Source organism: Maniola hyperantus, chromosome 12, assembly GCF_902806685.2.
Source record: "Maniola hyperantus chromosome 12, iAphHyp1.2, whole genome shotgun sequence".
Lineage (NCBI taxonomy): Eukaryota > Metazoa > Arthropoda > Insecta > Lepidoptera > Nymphalidae > Maniola > Maniola hyperantus.
In genome coordinates this window covers 13429888-13446028 of record NC_048547.1, presented here as the reverse complement: position 1 = coordinate 13446028, position 16141 = coordinate 13429888, and the positions used below count along the sequence as shown (strand labels likewise).

General features: G+C 39.0%; 1 protein-coding gene across 3 annotated transcripts in view; it reads right to left on the bottom strand.

Moving 5' to 3' along the window:
* Positions 1 to 15637, bottom strand: part of LOC138403113 (angiotensin-converting enzyme-like) — a 41266-nt gene extending 25629 nt beyond the window's left edge. For 2 of the 3 annotated variants that reach the window (XM_069502329.1, XM_069502327.1), the window contains exon 1: positions 15011 to 15162. In XM_069502329.1, coding sequence (XP_069358430.1) covers positions 15011 to 15025 — 15 coding nt within the window. In that variant the 5' untranslated portion in view covers positions 15026 to 15162. Of the gene's footprint in view, positions 1 to 15010; positions 15163 to 15539 lie in introns of those variants that run through there. The other variant, XM_069502328.1, reaches the window with a different exon arrangement.
* Positions 15638 to 16141: the final 504 nt, after the last annotated feature.

The window sequence follows — 16141 nt, the reverse complement described above, 5'->3', positions numbered from 1 at the left end:
GTGAAGCTTCTTTAAGTAGTCCCTAGATGGCGGTAGCAGATGTCATATTTTTATTACAAAAAATAATTATTATTTATTAATTATTTTTAAAAACAATTTCAGTAAAATAATTTAAAAAAATACGTTTTAAAAATATATTTTAAACTGATAATAAATTTTGAGAGACTACAGTGACATCTAGGAGGCAATAGTAAAAGTACAACATCTTAGTTTATTGCCTAGATATAAGATGGCGCTAATAAATAACTTTAACAAGTTTTTTGTTTTGTAGGAAACACCAACTCTCAAGGCCTTGTATTATAAAAACGCAAACTTTTTATAGGGGCCTCATCGCTAAAACAGCGATCTCTTCCAGGCAAAAGTAAGCTGAGTCGAGCCGAGTAAGTAAGAGAGCCGGGGAGCCGCTGGATTCAGGCGGCGCAAGACCGTAGCGTGTGGAAGTCCTTAAAAGAGACCTATGTTCAGCAGTGTACGTCTATTGGTTGATGATGATGATGATAAAGCGGAAAGGATGTACCTACCTATTAAATAAATAAAATAAAAATTGATATGCGACAGGTCGATATCGATCGGAGTATGAGGCGGAGGGACGCCCCGCACACCCGCACGTCCCCTGAGCTATCCCGCACCGGGTTTGTGCGGGTGTGCGGGACGTCCCTCCGCCTCATAGTCAGTAGTACATAATATAGTACTATACTTACACAAAAATATTATTATAGGATGTAAAGAAACGTAAAAAGTAGGTAAATTATTTTAGTGGGGAATAGCAAAAAAGCTAGTTTACAAGGCTTAAAATAAAATTAAATCAACAGGAAATACTAATAATCATCTTTATGACTGACAAAAGAGTAAATCTCCAGTAGGTGAGTATGCCAATTGTTTAGTGAGGTCATTTCCACAATGCGATGTGCATTTGATTATAGTTCATTACATCTGAAGAGATTATGCGGTTAGACCACAATGCCTGCTTGATCATAACAAATGAATAGGTAGAGACGAGATCAGACCATCTCTGTAAGTAGGTACCTACTTAATCTCATTTCATTATGATCAACCCATCGCCGCCGGCTCACTGCAGAGCACGGGTCTCCACTCAGAGTGGGAAGGGTTTTGGCCATAGTCTACCACCCTGACCAAGTGCGGATTGGCGGACTTCACACAACTTTGAGAACATTATGAATAACTCTCAGGTGTGCAGGTTTCTACACGATGTTTTCCTTCATTAATTTCTTAAAACGCACATAACTCAATAGTTAGAGGTGCGTGCCCGGGATCGAACCTCCGAACTCCGATTAGGAAGCGGACGTCCTAACCACTAGGCTATCACAGCTTAGTATCTAATTTAAAATTAGATATTATGATAATTGGAAAGTTATTTCTTCTAGTAAATAAGTAGGCACAGTACCTATAATAAAAAGGTCGGCAGTTCAAACCCCACCCTTTGCACTATTGACGTGCCTTCTCCTAGCACAAGCTTTACGCTTAGTTGGAGGGGAAAGGGGAATATTAATCCTGATTAGCATAGCTAGTATTCTTTAAAAAAATCATACCACTCGCTCTAGAATGCCTTTTTACAGACCTGTTAGCTAAGGGTAAAGCACGTCATAACTTTCCTATGACTTAGCCGGGTTGTAATGTTGTACTGAAATCCATCACGCTTTAAGGGATTTAATGTTGCCAGTCCACTACTGAGAACGGGTCTCCTCTGAGAATAAAAAAAGCTTAGGCCACAGTAATTAGCAGATTTCCTCTCATTCTCAGGCATGCAGGTTTCCTCACGATGTTTTCCGTGACTCCAAAAGTAAGAGATGCGTGCCCGGGATCGCACCCATGTTCACCCAAATAGGTTGCCGTTAGCCAATAGTAAACTTTTTGTCAGCTTTCACACAGAAAATCAAAAAAGAAACGTTAGAAAGTACAAAAATTAAAATCTTCACGAATTAGAAAATAGAATTATGTTACTACTCATAAAAATTGATAAAAGTATTGACGTGTATTTTAAAAACATTTTGAAACAATGGAAAGTAGTAAATGTAAAGATAAAGCGAGTAATTAAATTCGCAAGCATGGCGGAGCAGGCGCCATTGTTGTGAAAATTGCACTAAATGAGGGCTGTATAGCGGAGTGCGGACAAATGCACGACGCAAGAGAGAAATCACTTTGCACTTTGCGGATGTCCTTGGCTGAGAATGATATAACAAAATATGAACTCAGCTGGTCGACTGCAAAAAGCTGCATCATTGCTACATTTTTGTTTTCCTAAGTTTCCATAAAAGCAGGCCAGGCGCAGTTCGCATATTAGCTACAAGTATCCGGCGCACCTCACCAAACCGCAGCGCAGTGCACCGCATCGCACCGCACCGCACCGCACTGCACCGCACCGCATCGCACTGCACGGCACCGCATCTTAGCGCTCCGCACCGCACCGCACTACATCGCATCGCATCGCATCACACCACACCGCAGTGCAGTGCACCGTATCTCACCGCACCGCATCGTACCGCACCGCACCGCACCGCATCGCACCGCACTGCATCGCACCGCATCGCAACACACCGCACCGCATCGCCCCGCACCGCACCGCATCGTACCGCACCGCACCGCACACATCAAACAAACATCGCCCCAGTGTTGGGGACAATACGCAGATAAACTTTTAGCTATTATAAAATAACGAAGGTCTGTCACGCGTTCGCTCTTATCCCATAAATGCATTATGCAAAAATTGCAAACCTATCGGCGTTAAAAAAGAATACCAGGGGGCACGGCAGTGCCCCCGCCAAGACGAGCCAAACTAAAGGACGGGGCACTACGTACCTTTTCTCGAAGCGTTTCGTCGTATTTTCGAGCAGTCATAGCTTCGGTCTGGGTTATTTATTACGTATAAAATGTAAAAGTCAAGTCTTTTCAATATTGTCAGGCTCACCATTGTTATGCAAATTGCTACGGGATGGGAGCTCTAAGTAGCTAGGGATGTCACTTTTGTAAGAGTTTAATAAAAGACAACATAATTATTTCGTTTTTTATCTATCATTAGAAAACCTTCAATTTTAAAGATTTTAAAATGCTATTTTACGAAGTCGCGGGCCTCAGCTAGTATAATATTATAAATGTGAAAGTGTGGATGTTTGTTACTCACTCACGCAAAAACTACTTGACTGATTTGGCTGAAATTTGGAATGCAGATAGATTGTACCCTGGATTAACACATAGGTTACTTTTTATCCCGGAAAATCAAAGAGTTCTCGCGGGATTTTGAAAAACGTAAATCCACGCGGACGGAGTCGCGGGCATCAGCTAGTTACCTACTAATAAATGAATAAAATTAAAATTAAAAATTGACACACTCCATGAACAAATGGCAGCCCTACGTGTGACGGGGCTTAACGAATGAATACATTGTGTGATGAAGTGACAGCTTCGATTAGTGTGTGAAGTGAACCCGTGATATACTGCAGGCGACAACGCACGATTGACTTTAGTATCAATCTCATCGTCATCATCGTCATCGTCAACCTATTTAATCATGAGAACACCACGCACACACAACCACTTAAATTTTTGAATTTGTTTCGAACAACTCAGCGTAAGTTGCTGAAAATCGGTTCTGTAATTAAAGACAGCAAATATTATATCAATGTTTTTTTAAGCGGTGATAGCCTACTGGTTAAAACGTCGGCCTTCTACTCGGGGTGTCCGTGGTTCAATCCCGGGCACGTAGCTCTAACTTTTCGAGGGACTTTTAATGTATTTGAATGTAATTCGTATTATTCTAAGATATCTTTAAGATTTGTAAACTAAACTAACCCAAATTCGCAATAAAAAAAATTGAATTGAATTGAAGTTATGAGCGTTTTAAGCAATTAAAATATCACTTAACTGTAAAGGAAATCATCGTGATGAACCCTGCACGCCTGAGAGTTCTCCACAGTGTTCTCAAAGGTGTGTGTGTGTGTGTTTGCCAATCCGCACTTGGCGAGCGTGGTAGAACTATGACCAAAACCCTTTATCATTGTGAGAAGAGACCCGTGCTCAGTAGTGAGTCGGCGATGAGTTGATCATGATGATGAGATATTATTTCTATAAGCTTATTTAGAATTCTGTGGTTTGGAATATTTTATAGTCCAAAGGATAAGAAGACTATGCAATTATTGGACCATAAAAAATTATTATTGTCCACGACAAACACGACAAACCATTTTTAGGATTCCGGACCCAAAGGGTAAAACGGAGCTCTATTAATGTCACTCTGCTCTGTCTATCTGTCACAGATCTCTAGCTCGTAGACTAAATGAGCTATTTTTAACCGACTTCAAAAAAAGGAGGAGGTTCTCAATTCGTCGGAATCTTTTTTTTTTTTTTTTTTTTTTTTTTTTTATGTTCCCCGATTACTCAAAAACGCCTGGACCGATTTTGAAAATTCTTTTTTTGTTTGAAAGGGTATACTTCAAAGTTGGTCCCATTTCAATTTGGTGAAGATCTGATGAACATCTTCGAAGATAGATACTGGAACTCCTCAACGGATAAGAGTAAATTGCTCGCGATCAGTGTAATAGCTTAGGAAACAGTAGATTTTTAACCAGTCATAGCATAATTCCATGGAGCCACTAAAAATTGTGAAATAAAAAATTTTTACAAAAAAAATAAAAACCGACTTCGTTACATAAACACTAAAAATTGAAAAATAATTTAATTTATTACCGAATATATTATGTATACAAGAGTTAATATAGTTCCATAATAATATTTTTTGGGGTCGGTGCCAATGAGGTGCCATTGTGGAGTCCCATAAAAATATGAAGTCTAGACGATTCGCGCAGCTAAAGCTAATTGGCACCGGCACCAAAAAGTATTATTATGGAACTATATTAACTCTTGTATACATAATATATTCGGTAATAAATTAAATTATTTTTCAATTTTTAGTGTTTATGTAACGAAGTCGGTTTTTATTTTTTTTGTTTAATTTTTATTCACGAACTTTTTAATTAGTATTTGGTTTTTAAAATACTTATCATAAACAATTGAACATAAAAATTACAGATCGAAAATATCATCTAAACCACCGCATCGAGGCAGGTTGCCCAACGCTGGCAGCGTTACCTCGTTGAATTTTATTTTATTTTTAAATTATATTTTATTCAACAATAAACAATTCAACCACACTTCGTAGTAGGTACATAAAATTGTGTCAAAACAAAAACTCCAACCAACAAAAACCAATCTGTTACAAATAGTTTCGGATTTCAACACTAAAATCAATAATTAGATTTATATGTCGCTCGTAATATTGGCAAACTGAAAACTTATACCCAACTTATTGGTAAACCTAAAACCTAGATCGAATTGGACTTTCAAGGACTTCGTCATAGTTCTTCGACGTCACTGGCAGGCGTCAAATGTTATAAGTCCCACAAATTGCTAATGCGCGTGGCAACGACTGAGGTTTTGAGCTGATGGTATATTAAAAATATACCATCAGCTTTCGGCTGACGTCAAAATGACGTCATTTCGATGGTAATGAGACATGGTTCCAGCGCAATAGCAATTTGCGGGACTTATAGTAGGTATATTTCATGCTAGTTAGCCCGAAGCTAGCCCTATCTTTAAATTCACGTCACCATAGCCTAATATTTGGCATATCGTCGATTCTGGATCAAACCGAGAGTTCCCTCACACCGTTCACTATAGTATTGGTAAACTGAAACTTCTGCTGGGAACGGACTTTCAAGGACTTCTTTATGATTGATCATCTTTGTATACTTGCTTGTTTATCTTGTTTATTAAGTTAGATTAAGCGATGAGAGCGAACACAACTCAAGCAACTGAGTTGTAAATCGAAATATCGGCAATGAGAAACACCCAATTAATCGTGGGATATACTTATACCCGTCATCTATACTCTATAAGTACTATTATATAAAGAGGTAATGTTAAGTTTGTTTGTAGGGGGTAATCTTTGGAACTACTGAACCGATTTTAAAAATTCTTTCACCAGTAGAAAGCTACATTATTCCTGAGTGACAAAGGCTATACGGGATCTTTAAAAACCTAAATCTACGCGGGCGAAGCCGCGGGGATCAGCTAGTCCACAATATAATATGACGGTAAACCAAGAAATAAGCGTAAAATCATGTACATCTAACATCTTAAATATATAAAAGGAACAGGTGACTGACTGACTGACTGATCTATCAACGCACAGCTGAAACTACTGGAGTGAGTTGGACGGATCGGGCTCTGGCATGCAGATAGCTATTATGACGTAGGCACTAGGCATCTGCTAAGAAAGGATTTTTAAAAATTCAGCCCCTAAGGCCTGAGGGGGTGAGATAGGGGTTCGCAATTTGTTTTGTCCACGCGGACGAAGTCGCGAGCATAAGCTAGTAAGCTAGTCTAAATATATAAAAGGAAAAGGTGACTGACTGACTGATCTAACGCACAGCTCAAACTACTGGACGGATCGGGCTGAAATTTGGTATGCAGATAGCTATTATGACGTAGGCATCCGTTAAGAAAGGATTTTTGAAAATTCCACCCCTAAGGGGGTGAAAAAAGGGATGAAATTTTTTGTAGTCCACGCGGACGGAGTCGCGAGCATAAGCTAGTTATAAGAAAAAGCTGACTGACTGATTTATCAACGCACAGCTCAAACCACTGGACGGATCAGGCTGAAATTTGGCATGTAGATAGCTAATATGACGTGGACATCCGCTAAGAAAATATTTTTGAAAATTCAACCCCTAAGGGGGTGAAACAGGGGTTTGAAATTCATGTAGTCCACGCGGACGAAGTCGCGGGCATAAGCTAGTTAGTGTATAAACCTTTATAATCACAGCGGTATTAATGGTTTTTGACTTTTCCGTGTTTGTGGATAATGTTGACATATCATAACACTTCCCACGGCGTGCTCCGTAAACAAAAGGGTGTTAAAACGACGCATAATTGTTTGGGAAACATATATTAAGTAAAACAATAGGTTTTTAAAACAAAGATTAGTATTGTTATGCAAAAAAGGAACTTCTAACTTAGCAAAATATAAATATATTTTCCAATATTAATAGAAAGTATGAAAAAACTCAGTCAAGTACGAATCGGACTCGCTCACGACTTGGGTTCCGTAATATCATAGAAGATTAATAAGTAATTTAAAGAAGATTAATATTATAATTTATAACCGACTTCAAAAAAAGGAGGAGGTTATCAGTTCGACTGTATGTTTTTTTTTGTATGTTTGTTACGCGATTACTCCGTCAATTATTAACCGATTTTGATGATTCTTTTTTATAATAAGTGTTAATTTTTCATTGGAGACTGTTTAGGTTTAAGTGTTTTATACATGTACTAATTATTCATATAATTGTAACTGTTTGTTTCCACAAAATAAATAAATTAAATTAAATGTCGGTATAAGTACCGCAAATTGCTAATGCGCGTGGCAGTTTAGTGACGTCAGCACGTCAAGTTTCGAGCTGCTGATGGTATATTTTTATTTCGGCTGACGTCAAAATGACGTCATTTCGGTGGTAATGAGATATGGTTCCAGCGCTATAGCAATTTGCGGGACTTATACCTAGATACTTATATTTTTTTATTTTCACGGCCGCCATTTCGTACAGTAAAATTAAGTAAGACCGGTAAGAAGATAATTGACTGTACTATTATAAAAGAAGTCACGCGCAAACATAAAAAGTTAGCTATTCAAACTCTAAGTACCTAATAAATTTAGACAAAAAGTTATTTGGTTTAGGTATTGATTGCGAAGTAAACGATTTTTCGAAGCACTTAGGTCACGCCCTATTGGCGAACTTTATTTATTCAGGTATAAAACTAGAAGCGGTAAGTTAAACTGTATAAATATTTTTCTGTGTCGCGTTCCTCATTGCTGAGGGTAATGACCACTTTTTTCCTTGCCGTCGTGGTTTTAAGGTTCCGTACCCAAAGGATAAAACGGGACCCTATTACTAAGACTCCGCGGTCCATCCGTCTGTCGTCTGTCTGTCTGTCCGTCTGTTACCAGGCTGTATCTCATGAACCGTGATAGTTAGACAGTTGAAATTTTCAAAGATGATGTGTTTCTGTTGCCGCTACAGCAACAAATATGTACAAAATTTTGAAATTTTAATTTTTGATACTTAGGTAGGTATCTACAATTTCGTTTTTTTGTGATTTAACCACAAATTCACGGTTTTCGAATGTATTCCTTTACTTGTGCTATAAGACCTACCTATCTACCAAATTTCATGATTCTAGGTCAACGGGAAGTACTCTATAGATTTTCTTGACAGACACGATGGACAGACGGACAGACAGAAAGACAACAAAGCCCTATAAGGGTTTCTTTTGAGGTACGGATCTCTAAAAATTTGTAAAAATAACTAAGTACCTAGGTACCTACTTTTATTTAAAGTTTTAAGTTTTCACTTGTTTGGGCAGTCTCTACTGACTTCTAGTTTTTCGAATGTAAAACTTTCATTTCAAACATACAAAGACTGTCATAAACACAGCACCCTTCATTGTATCGCCGCAGTTGGGTTAAAACGCAACATTTTAGCACCTAGCGTTTAAACTATATTGCGTGTTAGCGTTATTGAACATGAGAATACGATCCTACAATCCCAGGGACTGATTGTAGTAGTTCATGGAAAACGATCTATCAGTTAAGTGTCTTTGAACACGGCGACATTTTCACGGCGGCGGCGGCGGCCACACGGTGCAGTTAAGGGCGATTACGCACTGCATGCGATCCGTCAACTACCTACCTCGTGAGCTCCTGAGTTCGCCATCACCGGCGCGGCTTGCAGAACGCAGATGACCCAAGCGACGAAAACAACGACGACGCGAGACCCACCGGACTTGACCTCGTCGCCGCGCTCGACGGCGAACCTGCCACCAACGGAAACCAGCTCGGATTGTCAACCCCGCGGGGTGATTACGTATCTCGCGACAGGCTTGCGACAGGCTTGCGACAGGCGTAAATCGCGCGATCATTGCTGTCAAACGTCATACGTCACAGCGGCTAGAGAGAGACAAAATAGCCACGAAGAAGAAGAAGAGAGACAGCAAATGAACTGTCACATTGCTACTGCTGTCGCGTTGCTGTCGCTACTGCAACGTTTTATGTAATCACCCCGCCCGGACCGACAGCATCACCGTGCGCGACAGCGCGATCGCCGCCCGCAGCGCGGAGAACAAACGAACAGAGAACAAGTCCCCTAGGGCCATAAGCCAAGATTGGCAGGCCCTAGTCGGTGAAATTCCGGCTTAAAAACAGTCACCAGCCGCCCCACCATGCCTCGAGGTCCGTACCCCTGCTTGGCCGTTCCGGCCAAACAGAGAAGACCCGCACTATGCATCCGATCCGAATCCGTGAAAACGCGTTCTGACTTCCGAAATAGTCATAGAAGTATTAGTATGGATATCTCAAAGATGTCCACTGAATAGCTTGGATTTGAATCCGAGTTTTTTATCCGTATTTTCACGGATTCGAATCGGATGAGTCCGTAATCGCTCTAACGGCGATCTCTAAGTCACTCGCTCCATATATAAGGGTTCCTTGTTTGCTAAAGAATCCTTAAAACGAACGAATAGTTATTTGTTCAGTTTGAAAATACAGCAAACTTGCAAAACACACAGTCATCGATTCAAAAAAAAACAAAGTTCACACAGCCAATAACTTAATATGAAAGTGTGACCAATATCCGATTCCCTTGCGACTTCGTTTCAGCTCATATGGTACGTAGTATAGGGGTCAACGCCCAGGGGTTAAGTAGATTATTGCCCGATGCAATTGAGAGAAAGTGACACGCGATCCCACCATAGTGAACTACAGTGAGCTCCTGTTTTGATCCTGAGTAACTTACGATACTTTTATTAACCCAGAAAAGTAAAGAAGTTCCACAGGATTTTTTAAACCGACGAAGGCCCAGTCGCTTCATAGCCTAGGTACATATTTTGACGCCTGCCAGACGTGCCAGTGTAGGTCAAGCCTTGAGGTTTTGTTACAAGTTTCATAACTGACGTGAACTGTGATCTCACATGTCCCACTCTGTGGCCAGGCCGCTCGGCGAAATAAATCCTCTTTATTCCTAAAGGCATTCCGAACCAGTCAAATAATTATTTATTTAAAACTAGCTGCCTCGGCAAACTTCGTACCGCCTAACGTCGTATCAATTTTTTTTAATTTTTCTCTCCGTAAGAACCATCCTCGTAGGTACTTAAAGGAATATTATAAAAAAAGAATTAGCGACATCGGTTCAGCTGTTCTTGAGATTTGCGATCAGCAACACATTTAGCGATTCATTTTTGTCAGATCAGTATCCTTATTATAAATACGAAAGTGTGTTTATTTGTTGGTTTGTCCTTCAATCGCGTTGCAACGGTGCAACGGATTAACGTGATTTTTTGCATGGGTATAGATAAAGACCTGGAGAGTGACATAGGCTACTTTTTTTCCCGGAAAATCAAAGAGTAAGTACCTACCTACTCATGGGATTTTTAAAAAACCTGATTCCACGCGGACGAAGTCGCGGGCATCAGCTAGTAGGTAATAAATTACACTTTTTGATGGTCGGTTTGTAAGATGATATAGTGGTTCTATAAGAGTTATTTTTTTCCTTTTGAGGTAGGGAACCCCAAAAAATTGTCATAAACACCTTTAATTTTTAATCTCGGCCTTGAAGTTAAGCTAAACAACTAATTCAAAACCAACAACACAGTAGGAACAAGCTATACAGCGATTAGCGACAAGCTGTTTAAATACAAGTAAGATAGGCAACCGTGCAAACAATTTAACTAACTACCTTTGCAGTGATTATCTTAACGTAAACAGTAAAGTAATAATCTTACACCAACAGTTGTATACACGCAAAGTTTAAACATGTGACTAGGTAGTTTTGTATCTAAAGAGTGCAGATTTCCTCTTATTAAGTACTAGCTGATGCCCGCGACTTCGTCCGCGTGGAATTAGGTTTTTAAAAATCCCGTGGAAACTCCAGAAAAAACTATTTGCCGGGATAAATTGTAGCCAATGTCCTTCCCCGGGATGTAAGCTATCGCTGTACCAAATTTCATCAAAATCGGTTGAACGGATGGGCCGTGAAAGGCTAGCAGACAGACAGACAGACGGACGGACAGACAGACATACACACTTTCGCATTTATAATATTAGTATGGACTAGCTTATGCTGGCGACTTCGTCCTCGTGGACTACACAAATTTCAAACGCCTATTTCTGGACTGGATGAAACTATAAAGGTTCTTTGACAACGGAACCCTAAAAAAGGACATCAGTGCAGGCCGTAGGAGGAATTTCTAAACTGTATTTATTTGAATTTTCCCTTTAACCTAAGCTAAATACTTAGGTGCAGTACGCGGCAGAAAATGTACACCGGCCCTTAGAATGAGATTTCGGCTTCGTAGAGCGTTGTCTCTGTCACTCATACCTATGTGAGTTTTGTCGGTCTCAACCACAGGAACAATGCTCTACAAAACCGCTGTCTCTTTCTAAAGGTCGATTTACATTGTTTTCTGTAGGTATTTTGATTTTTGCTCGCATCGTAACCAACAATGCTATTTTGTCGTCTCTTTCTCCCAACACTACAGTGAATAAAAAATCTATTCTAACATTTTTGCTAAAAATTTGTTTCGTAATGGCTCCTTAATCACGTAATGGTGGGGATTTCTCGGCAGATAAATCTTAATCAACGTCAATTAAGAAACCAGATACTTAAGTACCATTTTTATCAACCGACATCAAAAAAGGAGGTTATATCAAGTATCAATTCGACACCTGTCATCTATGTAATTATATTATTAGATTTGCGATAAATATTCATAAGTAGTTATTAATCTATAAGGGCTACAAAATCCATTAAATGTACAAAAATTTTAAGGTTGAATGTATGTTTGTCCACGTACCTATTTCTCTAAAACTATCGGATAGTGTACATTCTTATTTTAATTGCGTATAGTTTCTTCAACTTAGGGAAGACTGCAAGTTTCATCGATATCGGATAAGTATTTTAAATGCGTATAGTTACTTCAACTTATGGAAGAATGCAAGTTTCATCGATATCGGATAAGTATTTTAATTGCGTATAGTTACTTCAACTTATGGAAGAATGCAAGTTTCATCGATATCGGATAAGTATTTTAATTGCGTATAGTTACTTCAACTTATGGAAGAATGCAAGTTTCATCGATATCGGATAAGTATTTTAATTGCGTATAGTTACTTCAACTTATGGAAGAATGCAAGTTTCATCGATATCTGATAAGTATTTTAATTGCGTATAGTTACTTCAACTTATGGAAGAATGCAAGTTTCATCGATATCGGATAAGTATTTTTCAAGATGTGGACTAATGCGTGTAAATGCCATCATCATCATCGTGGCAAGTCAGAGTGCACTCTAAAGATCTCACCCTTAGTGTACCTTACGTATACCGATACGACTTCAACACAAGCATAAGTCAGTGGCCTTCGTGAAATGCAAGAACTATCAAAACAATTTAATTTATTGTGTACCTATTTATAATATGTTTATTATGTACTAGCTGATGCCCGCGACTTCGTATGCGTGGGTTTAGGTTTTTAAAAATCCTGTGGGAACTCTTCAATTTTCCGGGAAAAAAAGTAGCCTGTCCTTCCCCGGGACGCAAACCCCCGTACCAAATTTCGTCAAAATCGGTTGAACGGTTGAGCCGTGAAAGCTAGCAGACAGACAGACAGACAGACACACTTTCGCATTTATAATATTAGTATGGAAGTATGGATGTAAAAGTGTTATACTATGTAGTTCTATAATCATATATTTTGAAGCCCGTGGAATATAGTAAGCCACCTCAGTTATCAACTCGTTTTACCGGTCGCGGTAATAATACATAACTACTAACTACTGTACCTTTACAATTTAGTAGATAATGATGATGATCGTCATTTAAAAAAATATTTACAAAAACTTGGTAGTTAGTGAAGTAGGTAGGTATCATTCTATAATTTATTTGAAACTAGCTGCCCCGGCGAACTTCGTACGCCGTACGAACAGTCGATTCTTTTTCAGGATTTTTTTAAATTTTTCTCTCCGTTAGAACCATCCCCGTACTTCAAGGGGTATTATGAAAAAAGAATTAGCGAAATCGGTTCAGAGATTTGCGATCAGCAACACATTCAGCGATTCAAAGATAGAAAGATGACAAAAATTTCTAAATTTTGTTGTTGAGCGGATTTGATTCAAGTTTCCGCCAATAGTAGCAAAATTAAATAAATCTTAAATCTAGATATATAACTAACTGACTGACTGATCTATCAACGCACAGCTCAAATTACTGGATGGATCAGGCTGAAAGGCATGTAGATCATATAATAGTTCAATTATGTAGATAGCTATTATAACGTAGACATCCGCTAAGAAAGGATTTTTGAAAATTCACGCGGCGCGGCGGCGGCCGGCGCGGTTACGTACTTATCCGATCCGAGCCCGTGGAAATACGTTTCTTTATGTTTTTAACCGATGTCAGTATGGTAGCTTTTGACTTATTAAGTAGCAGGAATTTTATTTATCCGTATATTCACGGATTTGGATCAGGTGAGTGCGTGATCGCTTTTTGTGCACTCCGTATTCGGTTCGTATTCGTGATTCTTCGAATAATCCATCATACAAATACGTATATTCGATTCGTATTTTTTCACGGATCCGTAAAATCACGGATGGGTGGAGAAACGTCCTATGGGTTTAAAATTTGTGAAGAGCACACCATACGGCAACAAGCTAGTCACTTACATAAATCTTCGATTCTGTTTGTGATGAAAGAATTAATAAACTAAGTAATGCTGTGACTAAAACTTTCAAAGTAGGTTAACAGGTTAGGTAGGTTTACTGTGTTTACATAAATATGCCTTAATAATATCAGATATAATTTATTCATGTAGCTTTTACAACGACTTAATACTTTACCACTGGTACGGATCGTTAACGCTACCAAGATTCAAGAAAAAATTAATAAGGTACCCCTGGACTAAGAGCCAGCGTGTGCCACACCTTCGTTATTTTATAAAAGCTGAAAGTTTTCTGCGTATTGTCCCCAACACTGGGAGGAACACCTTTTAACACCTTTGTTACGTGTTATCTGCCAGAGTCACCACGATCCAAACTTCATAGTTGCTAATCGTTCCTCCTTGTGATGGGGATAATAGTCACGCAGGAACCTTTCAGCTTTTATAAAATAACGAAGGTCTGGCGCGCGCTGGCTCTCTCTCTCTACTACCTACCTACCTAATAAAGGTTTGTAAATAATTAATTTGCAATTTCAAGTATAGCGGATTTTCCGGCTTCCGAATGAACTCAAGACTACTACGAAGAGTTACTAACATTAAAAATGCGAAAAAGTGTCTGTCTGTCTTTTAATGGCCCATCTATCTATTTCACCCCCTTAGGGGTGAAATAGGGGTTTGATTTTTGTCCACGCAGACGAAGTCGCGAGCATACGCTAGTTTTATTATAAAATAATACACTCATTCCAACAAAGGAATTTCCCAGTTTCCCGAGGCGGATTTTGACGAAACCTATAGAGATAGCTTGCATCCCGAAGAAAGATATGGGCTACTTTTTATCCCGGTAAATCTGTCTGTCTCTCTGTTACGTTTTAATAGCGCATCTGTCTAACAGATTTAGACGAAACCTACATACATAGCTTGCATCCCGGAGTAAGATAGGTACCTACATCACAAATGCAAATTCTTATCCGACATAAAAAGTGTTTGTCTGTCTCTCTGTTACTGTAGTATAATTTATTCGATCTTGTTATGTTGTTATGAGGAGTTTCGTCAACTAATTAATCCAAAATATCATAAGAAATGTTAGATACTCTTAAAACTTGTTAAACCCTGTATAGAAGTTAAGTCAAAATACCTACTTAAGATTTACATATACTTACAGATACTTACAGAGTGGAGTCACAAAAAACGTAAACACAAAACGAAATCGAAACGCTACAATCAATTTGATTACCTTGACTTTAGACATGACGGTTGTACCAATTATATTAGAGACGTCATGGGCACCAATTGGTTGTTTAGTTCGTTCACTTCACTACACCGACACGTCCTGCCGCCGACACAGCTGGCCAACGACTGACTATCACGGTATCAGTATCACTGTATCATTGTTTGCAAAATGTGGGCCAAGAGCTGACCAATTCTTTAAAGCAGTTGCTTCTACTTCTTGTGGGTTCCAAACAAACTAAGTTTTTACTAAAGTTTGATTAGGTAGAGTTGATAGCTAATAGAAGCCGTGATTGCCTTGTTGTTATAGCCTCAATAGCTCAACGGTTAAGGAGCCAACTGAAATCCGAAAGGTCCGCAGTTCAAACCCCACCCGTTGCACTATTGTCGAACCCGTACCTAGCACAAATAGTAGCACAATTAGTTTGGAAAATAAACGTATTTTCTTGTCTTTCTGTCACAAGCTTTACGCTTAGTTGGAAAGGAATATTAGCTATGGTTAAAGTGGCAAATATATTTTAAAAAAATTTAGCTACCTTGAATTTAGACATGACGGTTGTGCCAATTATATTAGAGACGTCATGGGCACCAATTGGTTGTTTAGTTCGTTCACTTCACTACACCGACACGTCCTGTCGCCGACACAGCTGGCCAACGACTGACTATCACGGTATCAACTATCAGTATCACTGTATCATTGTTTGCTGGGAAATGTGGGCCAAGAGCTGACCAATTATAATTTAAAGCAGTTGCTCCTTTATCTTGTTGGTTCCATTTCAAACAACGTTTTCCATAAAGCGCTGCGCTTCACTGCACGTCGCTGCACAGAGCGTCAAAATAATATTATTTTGTATGGCGCATGTCGCACTATAGAGCGGCGCTGCACATCGCTTCACCGCGCGTTGCAGCACGTCGTGGCTGGGAGAATATTGTTTTAAAACGGTAAAACATTACCACTTTAATTTACCAAAATTTTTCCCCATATAATTTTGTTACCTACTTAATTTAATAATTTAATTTAATTTAATAATGAATAACTTAATTTAATTACTCACTATACTTTAATTTAATTTAAAATTGGTTATGGACGGTTACTGTCTGAATTTTTTTTTTATTGTGAAGCGAAGCGCAGTGACGC